The 24072-nt window shown below is 34.7% G+C and overlaps 1 protein-coding gene across 1 annotated transcript; it reads right to left on the bottom strand.

Moving 5' to 3' along the window:
- Window positions 1-59: 59 nt before the first annotated feature.
- On the bottom strand, window positions 60-24072 carry LOC148955085 (uncharacterized; the record flags this gene model as incomplete). The annotated part of the gene is made up of 3 exons (XM_089106112.1): window positions 60-1361; window positions 13789-13867; window positions 24021-24072. Coding segments are annotated over 3 exons (1146 nt in total), but the record flags the coding sequence as incomplete, so codon positions are not given.

Here is a 24072-nt window from a genome sequence, read left to right as displayed (position 1 = left end):
ATCAAGGACGCATTGGAATCTCCCTCTAGTTTTTCATCTACCACTCAATAAATTTAGGCTTAATACAATGATTTATTAGGAACATTAGCAAATTGGGAAAATACTGACATGTTTATTGATGATTACAACAAAACTTTATTTAAAACTAATTTTAGTATCTATTTGGATATTTTCTATGGTTGCTCAATCAAGGCCTTTGAAATATTTGTAACTGTACCTAGGTATTTATGTTTTTTCTTGTACCTTAAAGTTTGGTTACATTTTCTTGTTTTAAGCTTCCTTCTTGGAACTTGTTGCATACCATTGCCACATTTCTTTAAATTCCAGTTGAGCAGACTGGTCACTTTTACTGTGCATTTAACAAGTCTTTGATGTGCCGACAACCACCATCAACAAACACAAATTCGTTCACTTTGTAGTATTTTAGTTGTTTTAGCAAATTGGCTATTCGAATCTGGTCTCTCTCAACTAGACTGAAACACTGTTCAACTTGCTTCTTTTCTAATGCATAAAATGGCACAACTTTGGATGCATCATTTAAGATTCTTGTATATATTTTATCACTTTGTAGAAACTTTTCGACTTCTGCTACTACTTCTGGGAAACTTTTCTGTCCTTGAATTTGTTCAATCAAATCTTCTCCATCTGTGGTTGTAAACAAAATTAAATTTCTTCTGTCAGTGCAAAGAGGGTTCAGACTAGATACTGCATTTATAAAATCAAATAAAGGCTCTATTTGAGTATCTTCAATATATTCCAAGTTTTCAATCACAATTAAGTTATTTCCACAACAAGAAAGATGCTTCAATATGTCTGACAGCATGTCAGAAGCCCCACCTGTATTAGGTAATAAGTTTGAGGGAACAAGAAACCTAAGACTAGATGGCCATAATTTGTAAATTTGTGATGCAGCCATAGTTTTGCCCACACCAGGAGGGCCACTTATCACAAACATTGACAATAAATTCTTGCTCTTTTGACTTTCAAATATGAATTTGGCCAATGCTTTTTTAGCATTATCTTGCCCAATTATTGATTCAAGAGATGTGAGCACATCATCATGTTCTAGAAAAAAATCTTTTTCTAGTTGACATTTACTGTCTTTGTAACTAGATCTAAACTTAAATATGGCAAGAATAAGCAAAAAAAATATAAGAAGTTTAAGGGTCCAAATGAACTGTGGGGTTGCTTTGACGCAAACTTCAAATGAATTCTCTTTTTTTTTATTTGGCTGGGAAACTAGTGATAGTTTCTTGTGGCTGACGTCATATAGAACCACTTCTTTCCGACTAGATACTTCTAAAGTCTTTATATTTCTTCTTTTACTGCATAAGGCATTATCAGTACTATCCATTAAATACCTGAAAACAAAAACGTTCGTACACATTTTTCATATTCATACTCCATACAAATGTGCAAGAAATTTGACAAATTAAAACTGACAATTGGTTCTTCCAAAAATATAGGGCTAAATCTTCTCCCCTGTGTGCTTGCATACCTACTCTTGTTTTCTTTGTTTTGTTTTAAAAAATAATAATATTGATTACTAATGTTTTCTTTCCTAACCAAGGCACTTGGTTTCAGTTTGTCATAGGCTATAGTTAAAATTGAATAACTAATGATAAATAAGGGTTGGTAGAAATTTCATAGGAGGATAACATTCCAAAAGTCTTAACTCCAATATTTGCACACTAAGCACAACAGGTTTGACAGATTTACAAAAAAAAACCTTGGATTTGTACTGAAATCATCCTTTACATGAAAACATGTTAGCCCAAGGTAAAAAAAAAAAAATAAATGAAGAATTAAGTATGGATATGAATCTGCTTTTTATAGGAAATTTGAGTCTGTGTTTTTGTTACGCATTGAGAATCGAGTTGAAAATTTAGCATATTCAACATTTTTTGGTGCATAATGTCACCTATCTGGCAATTGTTGCAAAGCTTGACTTTGTTATTAGAAAGGTGAAAGATAATTCTTTTTTCTCTTTTCTTTGATTAGTTGATGGCAGTTCTTAATGTTGATAGATTATTCATGCAATAAATTATGCTATTTTATTAGTTGAAGAACAAGTGTGAAGTTTCTTGCATTCATGTGAACTAATTTAGATTTGTTATGTATAGTCTTTTTAATTATATAATTATGTATAACAGAATCTATTTTATATAAATATGTATTTTTTTCCTTGTTTTAGATGATTAAAAACCATTGACAAAGAAGCTAGTCAAAATAATGAGTGTATACCAATTTGAATATTTTTCATGAAAATAGAGCTCAGCAATATTATTTACAGCTTCAATCCACTATAGACCTAAATTAAAGATTTCCTTTACAAAAGCAATTGATAAAGATTATAATGTGAACAGGTACCTTGAGACCAAAGCTTGATTTGAGGACTGATGAGCTGCTTAATTAAGGAACTTTGGAAAGCCAAATATAAGCACTAACATTAAACCAATGCAGAACAAAATAAAGGCTAAATAAGTCTTTGACAATCGCTAGAAAATTTCAATTGACAAAAAGGAAGTATATTAGGCCTATAACCTGGAATCTACAAAAGGCCTTGGTACTTCCAAAAAAGTATTTCTGTTCAATATGTATTTGAATTTCCATCTTAGAAAAGATAAACTACGTACGATAAATTGATAAATTTGAATTGTAAGGCAGAAACCAGATGGAAATAAATGCATTATTGAATTCCTGTTTTAAAACTCTTTCTAAATGAAATAATAACTGTGACTATTGTAAAATAATAATTGCAATTGTATTTGAGACCTCCCCCCCTCCTAAGGCTGGATATAGACCCTGGATATATATAAAAGCTTACTGATTTTGTGGGTTTGCATTAATTTTTGGTCTTATTTCTCATCAGCAGGCAGTTCATAATGCTAATTAGCCAATTCAGAGAAAAATCAGAAGTTTTGTATACTATCTAGTCCTTTCAGGGGGTGGGGGGAGCACAATTCCAACAGCAGAGATTATTATACTTGGGAAGAGCCCTGGAAGGTGAATTGAATGATAAATTTCTTCTCTTTGTATCTGTATTCTGCCTTAGAATGTGAATTTACTGTTTTACCATTCATTTTAGCCTACTGCAGTTTTGTGTTAACAAGTAAGTTAAGTGTTCTTTTATAGGTACGAATAATTTATTAGAAGTTTCATTGCTTTTGTGCAAAAGTCTTTAGAAATTTCATTTTGCCACCCACTTTTTCTAGGTTCATAAGATACATACCTTTTTTTTAATAATGCAGCTACAATTTTAAAATGCAACACATATAGAAAATAATAAATCAAAGCTAACCTTGAAACCAATTATCTAACAGTCCCATGCATGTCTTCTTCTGAAACTATAACTGTAATAATAAACAATTAATACTATTCAATTCAAATACTATTCATGTTTTGCCACTGACTAATAAAATTCCTCGTTTTCTCACCTATTTGATTTTATTTTTTCATTTATTTTATCCTTTCCTCTCTTTGTTTCTTATGTCATGTATAGCCAGTGTAGTCTTAGATTGTATTTACTTCAAGGTTACAGGGAGCATTTGACCAATATTGTTTTAGATTTTTTTAAATTGTGTTATTAAACATGCAAATCTTATTTGTCAATGCAACTTTTTAGAAACTTGCAAAAGACATTGAATTCTTCCTCCCTCTTTACGTTTTAACCTACATTTAGGCACATAATCTGAAGGCCCGTTTATCCAGAGAATGGGTTTCAAAAGTTTAACACATATTTTAAAAGACCATAGATTCAAAAGATACATCCTTACTAACAAAATATTTAATTTCAAATCTTTATTATATACGAATAATAAAGACAACTTCTCATGGTGAGGTTGAAAATCCAGACCTACTCAGAGGAGAAATCGTAAAGAGTATTATTGATTTTAAGCCGTCTTTGTTGCTTTCAACTCAATCAAAGGAAGAAATTAAAATCCTCCAAAACTTAAAAAGAGATAAAACAGCAACCAACAGCAACAGCAACCGTACAAGAAAATCGAAATATATTTTCTTGATTATTATCGCTTCTAATCAGTAGTTGTACCAAACACTCAGTTGTCAGTACTGAATGAGCCTTTGAACTGTGAGGACGCAAATTGGATTTACTTTGAATTTAATTGGTTTGTAAAAAGTGTATTTGTTAGACAGTGAAGATATTGTGAAACATTGAATTGGCTTGGGATTATACACCTTGGATTACGTCATTTAATTATGACAGAAAAAGAAAATAGGCCAAAGTCAATGAATCATGCTCTGATTGAGTAGTAGCTCAGGTGTCTTTACCGCTTGCCCTGAGGAGTGGAATGAAGTGCAAATATTTGATTAATTGAATTTTGCAAACGCTACAGAGTGTTCCTGAAAGTTGGTTGTGATTCCTGAAGTAGCATCGGTATTTAATTGCTGTTGGAAATTGTCGGTACAGGATATAGGGTTGTTAGCCGTGCCCAAATTAACGGTGGCTTATCGAACTGCACGTCCACATCGACGTGGATCAATTATAGGTGCCAAAATAGGTAAGAGAGATTACATATTATATTTTATTTGCACTTGCCATGGGGCGAAAAAGGAATATTGCTAAAACTGTCCAAGTAGGATCCCAGTCTGTTGAGAACAGTTTGTTGAATTCGACCGTTTCATCTGAAAGGAATAACGATGTCGCTTCACTGAAGACCCTGGCGGATGATTTTGCCAAGATGCTAACAATACTTACTGAAAATGGTAAAAAACTAGACTCTATAAACGATAGTATAAAAATGTTAGAAAATCGTATGGTATCAGTGGAAAATTCACAGTCTGAGCTAAAATCAGAAGTTAATACTACGAGTTCGCGTGTTACACAGATTGAATCTGATGTTCTAAACTTAAGAAATCAAATGTCAATTATCGCTAGTGCATCGAAAAAGTATGAAACCGGGAGTGCAGATCTGTCTCGTCGGCTTATGGCATCTGAGTATAGACATACAGAGACGAATATTATCGTTTGGAATGCTCTCTGCGAAAATACCACCCAAGCCGAAACGTTTTTTGACCAGTTGTGTTTGGAGGGTCTAGGTCTGTCCATGGTCCCGAGGTTTCGAGTTGTTGGTAGTGTCCGTAAGGAGCAACCGTATTTTAAAGTTGATGTTGGTTCTGGAGATGCAAAGGTCAGTGTGCTTAAGAACGGAAAGAAATTAAAAGGTAAAGTTATTGGTCACCATAGAAATGTATCTGTTAGCGATGATGCACCAATATCAGTTCGCGAAGCTCGAAGGAAGCTGTATGTAAAGAAATCTAGATTAAATGCTATAGGAGTTTCATCATGGGTTTCCAATACAGTTCCACCATATATACAGATCGACCGGTGTGGTGTGGCGGCAAAATTTGGTTCCACAGAACCTAACTCGGAGTTTTATGCCCAATTTATGGTTATATTACATTATTGGTTAATTAATTGTTTTTTTATATTTTTTTTTTTTTTTTTTTTTTTTTTTTTTTGTATTTGTGTTTTTTGAAAAAAAATGAAAAGTTGTTCGTTTTTTCTCATTTATTTAGTTTTTGTTAGAATTTAGAATGGGTAAGTGGTAGACACAGGTAGAGCATTGTGTTTTCTTCAATTATAATTTTCTGGAATTCAGTAATGGAAACAGTAAGCCTGTATTGTGACAGGTTAGTGTTAGTGTCAATTTTTTCAATTTTTTTGTATTCGTTTGTTTATTTATACTATTTTGTTAATATGTTTCTTATTATTTTTAGGTTATTTTGTGTTTTTTCTGGAGCTTCAATTACGTTGGAAACGGGACCACCGACCCTCCGAGTTATAGTAAGTTATTCAGTTGGTTAAGTTTAGTTGCAACTACCCTCCTTTTCTTTTTTATATATATATATATATTTATAAAAAATGGTAATTGATCGTAATGATCGTTTGGATTGGCTTGAGAATAATCCATTGAGTGTTTCAGATTTAGGATTAGGGGTACTTCACAGGGACTTTGATATGGGGGTAGATGATGTTTTTCCGAAGGTTAATTATAAGTGCCCAGTTGATTTACATACTAGACTGGCACCGGATAAACTTTGCATTTTTCATTTGAATTGTCAGGGGTTAAATAGTACATTTGATTATTTGTCGGAGCTGTGTATGCTATCTGATTTTCATATTCTTGCACTTACTGAAACAGGGTTAATGAATAATAATTCTGGACTATTAGATATTTTAAATTATAATATGTATGTTAAGAACCGTACTCACCATCAGCATGGAGGACTTGCCCTGTATATTAGAACTGCTTTGTATGTAAAGGTTAGGGATGATTTGTCTGTTAATAACGAGATGATTGTTGAGTGTTTTGTTAAGGAGGCTGATTAGAATGGAGACCCATTTTTATTGCTGTTTGTTACCGCCCCCCATCACCTCGTGTAGATTTTTTTTTAGAATTATTAGATCAACAAATGGACCTTCTAACTCGTAAGAACCTGCCGTGTTTTGTGTGTGGAGATTTTAACATTGATTTGAAATTGTTAGCATCTAATTCAAAAGCCCGGAATTTTTTGAATTTAATGTTAGGTTATGGGATGCATCCTGCTGTAAATATTTGTACTAGAGTGACGGATTCGTCTTCATCTCTAATTGATAATGTATTTTTGAATGTTCCCCATGATTCGTCGAGTGTTGTGTTAAATGATGTTTCGGATCACTTTGGTTTGGCTATACTAGTTCCGGGTATATTTAAGAATATTAATATTAATTGTGATGCTCGCCCTAAGCCTAAGAAATTAATAGTTGATTCAAATACTATTTCAAGATTTAAGCTTAGGATAGAACAGTTAGACTTTAAATTTTTACAAGAAGACTTCGATTTAAATTTGAAGTTTGAGCTTTGGTATGGTAAGATTAAGGATACGTTTTTGGAATGTTGTGAAGTGTCAGGAATACAGAAGAGAAGGGTGTCTCCGAATAAACCTTGGATTACAAAGAGTTTGTTACAGTCAGTTAATAAAAGACGTTTTTTATATAAGTTGTCAACAAGGAGCAATGATCCTCATGATAATGTAATATATAGAGTTTATAATAGTAGGTTAAATGCTGCACTCCGACTGGCTAAGGTATAATATTATAAGGTTAAATTTAAAAAATTTGAGGGTAACCCGAGTAAGACTTGGAAATTGATTAAGTCGCTGACTTGCCCTGGTAGCGTCTTGATCCGCCCAGATAATATGGGAATGAATAATAATGTTGCAGATGAGATGTGTAATCACTTCGCTACTATTGGGCAGCGTGTGTCATCATTGGTGCCAGTATTTGATCAAGATGGAGATTTTCGTCAGTTCCTACCTGAAGAGTGTGATGTGTCTGCGTACCTTAAATCTGTAACTATTGATGAATTATTTGATGTTATAAATAATATGAAAAATGGAGCATTAGGAGGCGATTTTATTTCGTTGAAGGTTTTGAAGTCGATATTACCTGTTATATCTAGTCATTTTTTAGGACTGATAAATAATTGTTTAAAAGCTGGAATATTTCCTGATTGTCTAAAGTGCGCGAATGTTATCCCGATATTTAAAGGAGGGAATAAGAATTGTTTTAGTGATTATAGACCGATTTCTTTACTTCCATTTATTTCTAGAGTGTTTGAAAAGTTGATTCATAGTAGGATGGTAAGTTTTTTCGAAAAAAGACAATTTTTTAGTTCTAGTCAGTTCGGGTTTAGGAGTCATCATTCTACAGAGCATGCAGTTTTATTTTTAACAACTTTTATTAATGATGCTTTAGACAAGGGTCTGAAGATAGCTTCGATATTTTTGGATATTACTAAAGCATTTGACTCTGTTGATCATGATATACTAGTTCACAAGCTATATAGTAGTGGTATGCGTGGTGATTTTTTAAATGTCATAGTTAGTTTTCTTCGTGAAAGGACTCAGTGTGTCGTGATGGATGGAGTTACATCTAAAATTTAATATATTTCGATTGGAGTACCCCAGGGTTCCGTTTTGGGCCCTTTGTTGATTTTGGTTTATATTAATGACCTTTGTAGAGCTTCAAGTAATGTGTCTTGTTCTTTGGACCTTGATACTTATGGTACAAAGGGAATTCTACCATGTTTTGCTGATGATGCCCATTTCACCGTAGCTGCTAGAACTGAAAATGAGTTGATGACTATATTGAAACAAGGTATTTCTTCGATTGAAAAGTGGATGCGAGTAAATAAATTGAAACTGAATCATAATAAGTTGAATTTTATGATTTATGGTAGAATTACTGGACATTATCCATGGATTAATAATATAGAAGTAGGGCACCATACTATTGTAAGATCTACTAGTACTAGATACCTTGGTGTTATAATTGATGAAAGCCTTAGTTTTAAAGACCATATTGCATCTGTTAAAAGCAAATTGTCTCGTAATATTGGTATTATGGGTAAATAGGTATCTTTTTCCGTGTGAAATTCTGAGAATGTTGTATTTTTCTATGGTTCACTCATATCTCATTTACTGTTGTATGGTTTGGTCGAAAACATTCGTAACTCACCTCCATCCGCTCTGCGTAATACAGAATATGGCAATTAGAGTTCTTTATGGTAATCAAATTGACCTATCTGCATCGGTGAGGCATCTTTACCGCGAGTATAAAATTCTACCGTTGGCAGGAATATGTCTATTCTATAATGCTCTGTTTATGTTTATGTTTAAATATTTAGCTTCGGAGTTACCATCATGTTTTTCAGGAATGTTTAGTCTTGCGTCTACTACTCACGATCATTTGACACGATCTTCTCAGTTGGTGCGAAGACCAGCTATGGTCACGTCTAGGTCTAGGTTTTCAATTCGCCATGTTGTTCCGTTAGTTTGGGAGAGTTTGCCAGAGGATTTGAGGAATGATGGGGGTTTGCAGGATTTTCGTAAGTCGCTAAAGAACCATTGTTTTGATGTGTATATTTTGAATGGATTATTCCACGCCACTTAAGTTTTGTTTTTGAGGAGGGTTTTGTTGCAGCTGAATTTGTTTATAATTTTTATTATTTTTTTGGGTTTTGTTTGGTGGTTGGTTGGTTTTGGGGTCCGGTTAGTTGAGCTCTAATTTTTTTTTTTTTTTTTTATTTTTTTTTTCTGTTTCTTTTTTTTTCTTTTTTCTTTTTTTTTTCTTTTTTGGTTTCTTGGTTTTTTGATTTATTAGGTGGGTTTTCTACCGCACAAGCATTGCTTCAGGGAATCGATGATGTATATATATTTTTTTTTTTTTTAAATAAACCCCTTGTTACTTAAAAAAAAAAAACCTATCCTGCTCAAGTCATCCTCAGGGCTATACTGTGGTGTTTATCCTTCCAATAGTATAGTGCAGACGTTTTTATATAATATTTTTTCCATTCTTTTTTTTTTTTTATTTTTTTGTTTAATGCTTTTTCCATTCGGAATATTTAAGACGTCATCCAAAAAAAAAACGTCCCCCCAGATCCCAAATCAAATTCCATAGTGAAAGATACCCATCCTGGCTGGTCAAGCACATTATCTGAAAGTTCTAATGATGACTCCGATTTGGAGAATAGGACAATGATAACTGTAGGTCCTAATGCAACCTAATGTAGGTCCTAAATGATGATAATGGGTTTCAAGAGGTCCTCTCTAGAAGCTCTAAAAAAAGGAAAAAAATCTCCCCAATTAAAAGCATTTCCCCACTCCCAGCCCAAGATCCTCCCTCCAAAAACTTACGAATTTACCTTAAAATTACTCCCACTACCCCCATTGAAATAAAATTGATCACTGCAATAAGAGTTGCAATTTTTAAATTGCTAAAATCAATGTTCTCTCTTAACATTAACCGTGATGGATCTCTGCTTATAGCTGTAGAAGATCAGAAATCAGCAGATACAATAATTAACCTTAAATCCCTTCTGAATATCCCAATTATTGCATCTAATTGGAACCCAAAACAATCACCAACAAAAATTGTAGTTTACAATGTTCCCCCAGAGATATCTACTCAGGAGTTAAAAGAAGGCCTCTCAGATAGGGCTGGAAACACAATCCCAGTTGAGGATGTTACCCAACTTGGAAAACCTAATTCTACTGGCCTAAAAACTAGTAGATCCTTCTTATTCACACTAAAGGATAAAATTGATATCCCAGAAAAATTATTCCTATTTGGGCAAATCAAACCACACAAGGAATACAAACCTAAGCCTATTCAGTGTCAGAAAAGTTTCAAACTGGGACACACGACAAACAAATGCAATGAAATTCTCCAAGAGTGTAGTAATTGTAAATCTTTCCATCCTAAAGAGCTGACAACTTGCAAAAACACCCAGCCTACATGCATCAATTGCAAAGGTCCACATGAATCTACAAATAAATCATTATGCCCTGCATACAAGAAAAGAGCTCTAACACTCCAAATATCAACAGAGAAGGCCATCCCATACCCCTTTGCAACAATGGAAGCAAATGCTGCACAACAATACCAAATAAAGCCTGTACTGAAACCAACCAAAACCCCCAAGTCAACTGCCCCAAATGCTTCAAGCACCCCATATAAAACAACATCTTCTAAGCCCCCTAGCTCAAATCCCTATCAGAAGGAATCACCAAGCCAGCAAGCCTTGTTTTCCGGTGAGATGAGGCCAGCCTGGCCCTCCCCCCCAAGAAGAAACAAACCAGAAACACTACCATGAATCAATCCCTTAACCAACAAACAGGATGCACAACCAAAAATGCAATCCCCAAACATATGTTTATTCATTCTAAACTGTGATGCAGTTCAGGCCATGAACATACATCAACTACAGAAAACAAAAATTATTGCAGAATTGGCAAAAATCTACATTCCATATGGTATGCTCATTCAAGCAAAAAATATCTTGCTGTACTTTTAACAAGGCTGAACATTGATACACAGTCATATGAGGAATAAATCAACAACACAACATATATCAATACTCCAATGGAATGTAAGATCACTGACAGAAAATAAGCTAAATGAACTAATATCATTTATGAATAATAAGTCCATTAATATTGCTTGCCTCCAGGAAACTCATTTAACCCAAAATCAACAAATTAATTCTCTGGGATACACTATCCTGAGAAAGGATAGATCTTCAGAGAGAAAAGGAGGTGGTGTAGCTTTATTAGTTAATAATAATATAAAATTTTGTGGCATCAATTTTCCAGATTTTGAAAATGATGTTGATGTAATTGGTATAAGTGTTTGGCTGAATAATTTAAAAACCTACATAATAAGCTTTTATAACCCTAATGGCCAAACTTCAGATGCCAAGGATTTCTTTAATTATATAAATAATTCTAATATGTTAAAAAACATCATTATTTGTGGTGATTTCAATGCCCACAGCCTTTTGTGGGGGAATAAACCAGCAAATAAAGCTGGTAAATTTATTGAGCATATGACTTCAAATAATAATGAATTAGCTGTTGCTACCCCTCCAAACTTAAATACATATTTTAACCCCAAAAGTGCCAAATTCTCCACAATTGACCTACAAATTGTGTCTTTAAATTTTTGAACAAAATTTACATAAATAAAATTGATAGTCTGTGTACAGACCACTTTGCTATAGTTTGCTCCCTAAATGAACCTGCTGAAACTTCATCTCATACCTCCAAATATATCAACACTAAAGCAAATTGGTCTATTTTCCAAAATAAGCTAAATGATGAAATTACAAGGTTCACCCAAAGTTCATGCATTTCTAACACAACAGTTGACACACATGCTGAAGCCTTGACATCTTTATTAATAAATACAGCTAATCATGCTATCCCCAGGACAACACCTAAGAAAATACTCCCTAAACAAATTCCTAAAGCATGGTGGACAAATGAGTGCCTAAATAAATGGAAGATAAAAAAGGCAGCTAGGACAGAATTCATAAAAAAACCAACACCTACTACATATTTAAAAAAATTACAAGCAGAATCTAATCTAAAAAGGACTATAATAGATGCTAAATATAAATACTGGAATAATTTTGCAAATAATCTCTCCAGAGAAACGCATGAGCCAATTATACATAAAGTCATAAGCCACATATGTGGGAAAAAGACTTCTCCCAACCCACTCCTGTATGAGCTTTTACATAATAATACCCATTATGACAATGATATTGAAAAGGCTAACCTATTTGCAACTCTTTTTGTTAATAAGCTAACATCAAACAATCAAAGCAATCTGTCCACAATTCCTATGAACCCTAGTTACCAACCACGCCCAGGATCCGAGTACATAACTAATCCATTTTCAATCCAGGAATTGAATAATGCAATACATCATATTAGGTCCAAAACTAGCAGCAGCTATGACAATATACACCCTACATGGATAAAGAATCTCACACCACACCATGAATCTTCATACAAACAAGAACTGCTAAATTGTTATAATCACGCTTGGGCATCCTCTAGGTTCCCCAATATATGGAAATGTTCGTCCCTCCTACCAATCCTAAAGAAAAATAAACCAAAAGATAACCCTGAGTCTTATAGGCCTACAATGATTACACCTGTGATGGGGAAAATAATGGAGAAAATGATTTATCACAGACTCCTCTGGTTTGTTGAGAAAAATAACATGATCCCACACACTCAAACTGGATTCAGGAAATACCACTCCTCAACAGATGCTTTCATATTGCTAACAAATGCAATAAACGAATCTTTCTCAAAAAATAATATCCTTGTGGCATCTTTCCTTGATTTTGAAGGGGCATATGACAATGTGAACCACCAAATCCTTTTAAATAAACTTGCAAACCTTGGAGTACCTCCCAAGCTAGTATCCTTTATTAAATCCTTCATAGAAGTGCGAAGTTTCATTGTTTGTGTTGGTTCAGCCTCTTCACCCCAAAAGACAATATCCAAAGGCCTACCTCAGGGAGCAGTCCTTAGTTGCCTCCTATTTGCCCTATATCTCTGGGACATGAACCTACCCCACACGAATCTACAATATGCTGATGATCTGGTGCTATGGTCATCTGGCAACACCTTTCAGATAGCACAGTCAAATCTGCAAAAGTCACTTTTCCAGTTTGAAAAATTCTCTCAACATTCAGATTTACCCATTGCACCCACCAAGTCAAAAATAATCCAATTTCACAGGAAGCGAAACCATGTTAATGCAAAACTAACTCTAAATAAAACAACCATTCCAGAAGATAATAATATTAATTACTTAGGTCTCATGCTTGACAAAAAACTTAATTTCCACCTCCAAATTTCAAACACAATAAAAAAATGATATAGAAAAGCAAATATACTAAAAAGAATTATTTCCACACCATTTGTTTGTAATGAGAAAACCTTACTCAAGTTTTATAAATCACATATCAGACCCCATATTGACTCTGGGCTCATTGTCTATGGTGCATGTGCAAAGACCCAGATGCAAAAAATTGAAACAACACAAAATGATATAATACGTCTCATATTTGGTCTTAGGAAACCCACAAGCACCAAGTTTCTGCTTATGGAGAGTGGATTAACAACAATAAGGGATAGACGTAGCTTTCTCTTGATAAAACATCTTACAAAAATTGAATCAAATAGCTCACACACATTACATAATTGGTTAAGAAATCCAGCCATGTATAGAGGTATTGCAGATGAGTATGCCAATATTCAAAAGAAGTTCCCTGTACCAGCAAAGTCTATTGCACCTACTTTCCCCCAATCCCCTCCATGGAATTGGTCATTTCCCATAATAAATACTGAATTTTCAAAATGTAATAAAGATTTAACCCCCATTGCTTTTGTTCAGAAAAAATTTGCAGAACTTAATACAATTACCTATAAAAATCACTTGCAAATGTTTGTTGATGGGTCAAAAATGAATGAGAAGGTTGCAAGTGGTGTTTTCCTTCCTCACCTGAAAATTGCAATGGGCGAGAGATTATATAATAATTTATCTATAATGTCTGCTGAGTTAAATGCCATAATCATGGCATTAGAACACCTTAAGCAAAACCAATCTTTGATTGAAAAATTGAATAATATTATCATCTATTCCGACTCTTTATCAAGCCTTGAGTTGCTGGCCTCAGCTCCTCAATATAAGTTGGACATTGACACTTATCATTGTCTCAGTATTATTGATAATCTTGCTTCAAGTGGCATAAAGACTTACTTTCAGTACATTCCTAGCCACTCTGGCATAAGTGGTAATCATCAGGTTGATGAAATAGCAAAAAATGCTATAAATATTGACCAGCCAAGTGGGAGACCAATCCCAATTAGAGATATTTACCGATGGAGGCTATCAGATATTAATTTTAATAAGATTAATCCTATCCTTTCCCCCTTTCCCAATAAGTATCTTTCTAAAATCATAGAATTCGTTCTGGAACAAATGGACTAAATTTCCTTGCATTCTCATATAAGATTTCTAATTCAAGTGGTTCAATCCCCCTGTCCCCTCTTTGCAGGCATTGTAATATGAATAATGAAACAATTGACCATTGCCTATTTGAATGTAATATGCTGACGTCTGCACAACATACCTTGCTTTCTAAACTGTTAAAATACTTCAAACACCACAAAATCCCACTATCAGTCAAGAGCCTAGCCAACTATACCTGCACACAGAGCATAGAAATCGACATCTATCATCTTATATTTGAACTCCTAGAGTAGATAGATCTGCTGAAAGATATCTGAATATATCTAATAAATATGAGGCAATCAAGCCAGTAGCTCTGTAGCCCACAGAGTGAAGCAGAAGGAAAAGGGCTAAATAGTTTTACTGAAAAGCCCGCCTGCTGTTAAATAGAAGAAGAAGATAAAAACACAGGAATTACAAAAGCAGACAATGGAAACACAGTTGTAATTATGGATTCTGCAGATTATCAAATGAAAATAAATACTCTTTTGGATAAAAATACTTACAAAGAAACAAAACTGATCCCAAAGATAAATACACACAGCAGTTGAGAAAAGAATTAGAAACTTTAAAAAACAGTAAATTAATTGCCCCTCAAATGTACAAGAAATTCTACCCTAAAGGTTAATCAGCCCCATAATTTTATGGTCTCCCTAAAATCCATAAGAAAGATATTCTGATATGCCCTATTGTAGCAAGTTATAGTTCTCCACCTACAGGTATAGGAGAGTTCTTAGCAACCATTTTTAAGCCTCTTTTAAGCACACAGAAATCTTATACAAAAAATTCCATAGGTATTGTTGACAAGTTAAAAAATCAAAGTATAACAGATAAACTATCTTAGCTATTTTTGATGCAGTTTCTATGTACACTTCATGCAATGTCCATAAATGTGAGCAGGCCTTAGAAAGAAAATTAGAGGAAAATTCTGCTTGGTCTGATTACAAAACTTTGGAAATTGACACAATAACGACACTTGTTTGTCTTTGCAACAAGTTCTTTTTGTAGGCTTATTTTAAGTTCCGAGAATTTTTTTTTTTCAAATCATGGGCCTTCCCATGGGCACTGTTTTGTCTCCTTATTTGGCAAATTTTTACATGGATTTGATAAAACAATCTGCTTTGAATAGTTTCCAGTAAAAACATTCTCTTTAGTTTTGCTTTGTTGATGATATCCTCTCTGTTTGGGAATATGGGAAGGACTCTCTAACAGATTTTTTGGCACATTTGAACTCTTTTGATTTGAATCTTCAATTCACAATAGAACTGGAAGATTCAGGAAAGTCTCCTTTCTTGCATGTTTTAATTAGAAAAAAAACTCCTAGCCTTGAATTTTCTATATATATAGAAAACCAACCCATAATGATTGGTATCTACATTTCTCATCAAATCATCCTCCTTCTATGAAAAGAGAGGTAATAATTTCTTTAGTTGGCAAGAGTTCTAACAATCTGTCCTTGTAGTCATTTAAATTCTGAATTAAATTATTTTAAAGTCTATTCTGCAATGGTTATCCAATCAAGCTTATTGAAAATATCATAGATAGATCATAGACAGCAGGATAGCGCTGCCTAAGTAAAGAACGATGTGGGCACAATGTATTATTTCTTCTTCTCTATACCCGGACACTTCATATCAAAGGAGTTGTCATAGAAACTTCAAAAAGGGCTCATTCGATTGGAAATCGGAGTGGCTATTGCTCTTTTCAATAGTCAAAAGTGATTGCAGGGCAACTCCCCACCCCCCCCTTCACGCCCATCAATCCCCCAAACACATCCAATTAAGATTTTGAGATAGCCATTTTGTTCAGCGTAGTTTATTTCCAGATATAAAATATGTTTTTGAGGAGGAAACTCCCCCATAACCCTCGGGGCAAGGGATGTAAGTTATGCCCTGGGCCATATAAGGTTTTTATAGAAGCTGTTGTCATAGAAACTTCAAAAAAGGTTCATTTGATTGGAATTTCAAAGGGCTAGTGCCTTTTTTAATAGTTGAAAGTGATTGGATGGTAACAAACCCCCCTCTCACACCCACCTTTTCCCCAAACACATTCAATCAAAGTTTAGAGATAGCCATTTTGTTCAACATAGTTGAAAGTTCTGGAAACTATGTATTTAAGGATGACAAGCCCCCCAGAGTCCCCTGGGCAAAGGTTGTAAGTTATGCCCTGGGGGCACATAAGGTTTTTAATGATAGACTTGTTGTAAAAACTTAAAATGGGGCTCATTCAATTGGAAATTGAGAGGGCTAGTGCCCTTTTTAATAGTCAGGGTTTGGACAAGTCGGTTCGTTTCAAATTATAGGCTCTGCCCTATTTTTATAGGATTTCCCTGGCCCAAATATAAGATTCGGAAGCCCTCAGGATCAGATCTGTAGTAGATGTCGTGGGATGCCTGTTCACATAAATTCGTCATTTCCCAAGTTTCTACATTTTTTTTTTTCATTTGTTTCAAATACAAACTGTACAAACAGTAAAAAATCAGATACACATGCTATGCCAATGATTGACTGATACAGGTAAAATACTTGAAGCTACTCTTGCTGCTTTTTGGGTATCAATTTCGATATGAGGTAAGTTTTTCTCTTTGCAATAGACTGCTACATTCTTGCAGATTCCACCATCTGCTCTCTTTCACTTGTTCTGGACTTCACAGCTCCTTTGAGCAAAGAAACAGCTAGGGCAATTTCTATGGAACTCTTGGACTTGGCAGGCTTATTCATTCTGTCAGTCACTTCCTGAAGTGGAGTATCTGCTACTGTTCTCTTTTCTTGATCTGATGCTCTACGTTTTTTCCTTTTGCTTTCCAGGTCTTCTATTTCTGTCTTTTTGTCATGAACCTCCAGCAACTTCCTCTTGTTGTCCTCTTCGAAAGCTGCTTTCTCCTTCTCAGATGGCTCTCCTTTTTTCTTTTCATCCAGATATTGTTGATACCAAGACCGTGCAAAATTCAACAGCTCTTTTGTAATAACAAACAATTCTGGTTTTCCAGAAGCTTGGTAAGTTCTGGGTACTTGCTGTAGCTCGTTCCACATTCACTGAAACTATGTGCTTTTCTGCAAAATTTTCAGCCAGGTTCAACACTTCTGGTGAGAAATTTTCAGTCTCGGTCACGAAATCTGGAGTAAAGACCCGTCCTCAAAGTGTCACAACTAGTCTTTTGATCTTTTAGTGCAGAACATGAATGAGAGGTTCTTCTTTCTGGACCAGTTGGGTGAAACCCATGAACAGTTCTGCTGAGGCTGGAACAAACTCGAGTTGGGCCTTCATTGTTGTACTTTTGATATAAGCCACAATCTTCAGAAATTTGGGTGTGGACAGCAGATTCTTCAGTTTTTTATCTCTTGACGCAAACTTCAGGAAGTACTCTAAGATTGCTGGCCACTGCTGCATGGTTCTACCTAGGCACATCCAATCGTCAGCCAGCAGCTTGGGACATGCTTCATGAAAGTATTCTCTGGAACCCCCACTTTCTTTTGGCACTTTCGATAGTCTTCACAATGTGCAGGACAGCCGTCAAAAAATGAATGCACAAGAATAACAAAGTTGGAACTTTCTTCTCCGAACACCTGAAGACCATTCAAGAAAGCGTTATGGATTATATGGATGTTGCAAGTACCAATCTTCAACATTCCCTTTCCCATCACTTTCTTTTGTTTGGCATTGAACCTGCCCCAAACGCTTTTGTTGCCATTGGGTCTGTTGACTCCAAGTGTGATCAGTTTTTCAAGTGGCAGCTGGTTCTGCTCAATGACTGACATAATCTTCCTATACAGGTCTTCACTTGTTGCGTGGCCCATAAAACTTGTGCATAAATGTCTGCTGTGGATTTCGTTTCTGTATGAGGATAAATATTGAACACATATCTGTAACTCTTTCATACAAGCATTTTTGGTTGTCTTGTCATATTCTAGTACAAAATATGACTGAATGTCCTTCCCAAGCATTTGCATACTGTACGGATGCAGCGCATCAGTGATACGACACATAAGTTTCTCTGCACATAGGGACATTCTATCGGGGATCTTACTGGGGAACATTGCATGAAAGGTTTTGACAATATGGTCTGAAGAGTTGGCAGACATGGAACTTTATACTGTCTGAAGTGTCCATATTAACTCAGCTTTATAAGCGGCATCACGCTCACAAAACATGTTTGTACCAACTAATAGTTTATCCTTGGTTGTTTCATCAACTTGAGATTGTCCCATCAGCTGAAGCTGTAATGGATGTAGTTGAGCAGTAACTGCGGCTTTATGTTCTGCAGATTGCACGTGTTGGTTTAGCCAAGCAACCACAGCTGTGCAACCAAGATTTTTCAAGCAGAGTTTGCAAAAGAACGAGTACTGGTTGTTCCCAGTCTTACACCCTTCGTCAGTCTTTCTACTGCTGCAATCCGTCTTAGCAAGCCATGAACTATTAAACTTGGTAGGCCCCATACTTAATTACCAAGCATCACCTGCAAAATAGCATCCCGCGATTAAAAGGCCATAAAAAGAAAGATGTGGATATTTCCGAAACTGGGCCGTATTTGCATCAGCCTTTTATAGCATTCGTTCAGCCAGGAAACGCATAAGTTGGAAAAAAGAACTCCAGTCTCATTAAGCAGAGACTGCTAGCCTATATACTGATCTTCACTCATTTCAGACAGGCCCAACATGACAAACAACAAAACATAGGCTACTAAGTCAACACAACAACATAGCCAATGCAGAAGCAGCTTACTAAGCCCAACACAAAGCATTAGTTAAGTTCAAACAGCTCAACAGTTGTAATTAATTATCAATCTACACCAAAAGACAGCACAGTTTACAAACAGAGTCAAAAGCAAAGGAAAGCACATCTTGACTTACTTAACAAGCAGTCAAAATTCCAAATCATGAGCAATGTTCTTAGTGCTCTTCAGCCAAAAATATAGGAATAATAGGATTTTAGCCAAGATATAGGCATTTTATAGGAGTGCATTAAAATATAGGAATTTATACGCAAGTCCAAACCCTGAATAGTTGAAAGTGATTGGATAGTAACTAATCCCCTTTTCATACCCACCCTTTCCCCAAACACATCCAATCAAAAATTTCAGATAGCCACTTTGTTCAACATAGTAGAAAGTTCTAGAAATTAGGTCTGCGAGGATGACACCCCCCCCCAGCCCTCAGGGCAAGGGTTGTAAGTTATCCCCTGGGGGCATATAAATTGAAAGTTTTGTTGTGGAAACTTCAAAAGGGTTCATTTGATTGGAAATTGAAAGGACTAGTGCCTTTTTTAATAGTTGAAAATGATTGGAGAAAGACTAACACCCCTCTCATGCCCATGATTTTCCCAGACACATCCAATCAAAATTTTGAGATAGTCATTCTGTTTAACGTAGTTGAGAGTTCTGGAAATTAGGTCTTAAAGGACAATAACCACACTCACAGCCCTTAGGGTAAGGGTTATGGTTTATACCCTGGGGGCATATAAGGTGTTTATAGGAAGTATTGTTGTAGAAACTAAAAAACGGCTCATTCGATTGGAAATCGAAAGGCCTAGTGGCCTTTTGATTAGTCAAAAATGATTGGAAGACTTGACATTCTTATAGTAAAGATCGATCTGGGTATAATGTATTATTTTGTTGTTGTTTAGACCAGGGCACTTTGTATTGAAGGAGTTGTTGCAGGAACTTCGAAAAGGGCTCATTTGATTAAAAATAGAAAGGGCTGATGCCCTTTTTAATAGTCAAATGTGATTGGAGGGAAATTAATCCCCATCCCATGCCTACCCTCCCATTTAACTTTATGTTTAAAAACTAAATGTTGCCATAAGATTAAATCAAAATGAACCATGTTAATGTTAATTCCCAATAAGGCATCTCAGCAGTATCCCAAGAACGACTGAGGGTATTATGCTCAAACTTTTGGGGCTGCTTCTGCTTTTAAAATTTAACCAAATCAAAATAGTGTAAGTGTATCCAAGCTATCAAAGAAAGTAAACAGATTTTTTTGCAAATGATATCAAGTTTTCCATTTCAGGTCAACTATAGGAGGTATGAAACTAAATTAAACACTACTATTTGTGTCCAGATTTTTAAGAGGGTGTATGTTGTTAAAAATTGCTGAAAATTTTTCTCCAGCATACAAATAACAGGCCAAACTATAAATTCTAAAAAAAGAAAAGATTTAAAGAATTATTTTCTTTTTCTCTGAAAAGACTATGTCAATATAAAACAAACAGAAATTAATTAAAAAAACTTTTTCCACAAAATAAGTTTTTCAAAGAAAAGTAAAGAACTCCATAAAACAAAAAGGAGCAAAAACAAAATCAAATAATCTACCAAGTGTAAAACTACCACAAATCAGCATCCATAAATAAATGAAACCCAAAACGAACAGAAACTACAATAAATAACCAAGCCAAACTCAAAATGAGCAGAAATTAACATAAGTTGGGCTCAAAACCCCTATGTCTTCCCAATGCCTGAACGTAATATTTACTTTATTGAAAAAAATACAAATGAATGTGCATTGTCAGTTTAATATACATATACTGATATTTAGTAATCAAAATGTTAATATTATTTCATTTATTAAAGTTATAAAAGTAAAAACATTTATGGCACATTTATGAGAGCATTATGGCACTAACAAACTCTAGCATAGCCAACGTGAACATAAAACTAAATTCGGTTGCTGCTGAAACCAACGCATTCACTTTTGAAATAAGTTCCATATCGCACCATGTGCTACCAACTATTTCCTCAAGTAGGGAAATAATTGCACAATACAAAGACATAAAAACTAAAATGCAATCATGATGCTCCACCCATCTCGTTTTGCACAACTTCACAAGCTTTCTCACAGGACTATCAGGACAAAGGACAGCAACTGCTTCTACAAACATATATATAGACTATTTAGTCTAAATATATATATAGACCCTTTAAACTATTTTGGTTGCTCTTTGTTGTGCTCTTTCTAGTATTTCTTTGTCCTTCTTGAAGTAAGGTGACACCCAGGACATCCTAGCCTCTAGGCACAGGCAAACTAGTGCCTTGTAGAGCTTCATTAATACTTATCTGCTGTGGATAGTTCTTCTGATCATTCAAAGAGATTGGAGTGGAGATGACAATGCAGATTTTGCATGGGTGCTGAACTTATGTTGACAATCAACAATGACTCCAAGATCTCTTTCTTCAGAAACTGCAAAGAGGGGGTTACCTTGGAGTCATTCAACTAAAAAACTCTGGAATCCTGGAATTAGATAACTCAAAGCACATTGTTGCTAATCTTAACAACTTTTGAGATCTAATTACAACATATAAATACCAGTCAATTAGATATAGCTTTAAATTCAAAAAGCAATATATCATTAGCAAGCATTATTTGTACCATAAGCAACTATATTATAGCCAGTCAAAGACAGCTTTCCTTGTGTTGTAACATAAGAAACCTGGTTTTAGTATAGGACTATCTGTTAAACAGCATAAACTGATGGCTGTAATTTAAAGGAGTTAATTAATGGAAGGACATCCACCACATGGCTAATATGGGAGTAAAGTTCATTTGTGATGCAAATGGATGCTATATTTAGATTGAGGATGCAATTCTAGGTAAATATTTGCACATTAGGGGGGGGGGTATATATTCTGTGAATATATAGGTTCTAAGAAATTCACAAATTTCTTAGAAAACTGGAAAAACAAGGAAAGAAGCAATGATAAAGGCTCTCCCCTTGCAAAATGTGTTAACTAGGATTATTTTGCATATTATGGAGTATGAATTGTTTTCTTAATATATTTCCTTATGTCAAGCTGAACTCCTAGGCTTAAAATACTGGTTGGTCAGTTGGCTAATTCAAATATTTGTATATATATACACTGTCAAATTAGGCATCTGGCGGTATTCCTTAAAATACCTTCCCAGGACAAAACCTACTTTAGTCTGTATATCCATCCCTGAAAGTTTTATTTTCCTTACCAATGTACTTTCCAAGATAGCAAAAAGGGTACTGGTACACTATATGGTACATACCATTATAGACAGTATCAAAGAAACCATCCACAAAACCTGTCAAACTGCTATTTCATTAGCAGACAAAGGGTGATTTGCTAGATAAATTAATGGCAAAGCATGGTTTCTCAATATTTAAACAGTTGTTTTTTGGGGCTTAGGAAGGAAAAGGGTACATAGGTTAGGTTACATATTTAATATATGCTATGCTTTACCCCCCCCCCCCTCCTAATGAATAAATATATAGCCAAATTTGTGGTATTTGTTTAGCCTTGTACAAATATATATACAAATATTTGAATTAGCCAACTGACCAACCAGTATTTTAAGCCTAGGAATTCAGCTTGACATAAGGAAATATATTAAGAAAACAATTCTTACTTTAAAATATGTATAATGATCCTAGTTCTTACATTATCCAACAGGAGAACCTTTATCATCAAGTCTTTCCTCTAAAAATCCTTCTTTTTCCAGCTTAAAAGAAAAAGTTTCCTAAAACTAGGGTAAGACACCCAGTAGTTGGCCACCTGCCTATTCTCGGACAGAATGTAACTAACAGGGAACCTACCTTGTTTGTTTGTATTAAATTTGTATTAAATTGTTTGTTTGTATTAAATTTGTATTAGATATCTGTATGGACTGCTTAGTGACCAGGGAAACCAGCTGTGCATAAAAACTTTCTAAGCACATTAGCCTAGAGGTAGGTTCCCTGTTAGTTACATTCTGTCCAAGAATAGGCAGGTGGCCAACTACTGGGTGTCTTACCCTACCACTTTGAGATTCAATGCTTAAGTCTTTTTAAATTGCCGCCTAATAAATTGTTTTATAGAGAGCATTCATGCTGGTCTTTTTAATACTTTTTTTTTTAAGAGCAGTGGCAAAGGGCAAAAATCAAAATATGAATGCTAAAGACCGGCATGAATGCTCTCTATAAAACAACTTATTAGGCAGCAATTTTTAGCACAATTTAAAAAGACTTAAGCATTGAATCTCAACATGGTAGTTTTAGGAAACTTTTTCTTTTAAGCTGAAGAAAAAAGGATTTTTAGAGGAAAGATTGGATGATAAAGGTTCTCTCATTGGATAATATAAGAACTAGGATCATTATACATATTTTAGAGTAAGAATTGTTTTCTTAACATGTCTCCTTATCATGCAACACAAGGCTAAACAAATACCAAATTTGTTTCTAAACTATTATATATTCATCCTATTTTATTTTATTTCATTAGCATTAACCAAACTTGACTTCTTTCATGTGTACCATATAGTGTACCAGTACCACAAAAATCTCCAAAACTAGAATTTTGCTTTTGTACGTTTACTTCAACGTAACCAACCCCTGGATTGCATTTTTAAAGCTAAGAGTCTAAGGAAATTAAGACTCAATCCAGAACTAAGGAAACCCAGAGTATGCTTTTGGCCTTGGATTCAATAGCCTACTAAACAATTTATTTTCCAAGCCTAGCCACTTTCAAAGATAGCAAAATGTTGCTCATCTAGAAGTTCACCAGGAAAAGAGTGAAGACAAACACATTCCCATTATAGCCTACAATTAAGACTCTGAATTCAGTCCAGAAATTTTTATTCTCTTTACTGAATCTAGCCTATTTTGAGAGACAGAAAAAGTGCATGATCTAGATTTTTACTAGACTTACAATTGTAAGCATTAGTACTGACACTTAAAACCGACAGTTTTGTTACTGCAAC

Source organism: Artemia sp. Qi Xiang Cuo, chromosome 2, assembly GCF_049724085.1.
Source record: "Artemia sp. Qi Xiang Cuo chromosome 2, ASM4972408v1, whole genome shotgun sequence".
Lineage (NCBI taxonomy): Eukaryota > Metazoa > Arthropoda > Branchiopoda > Anostraca > Artemiidae > Artemia > Artemia sp. Qi Xiang Cuo.
This window is presented reverse-complemented; position numbering and strand designations above follow the sequence as displayed.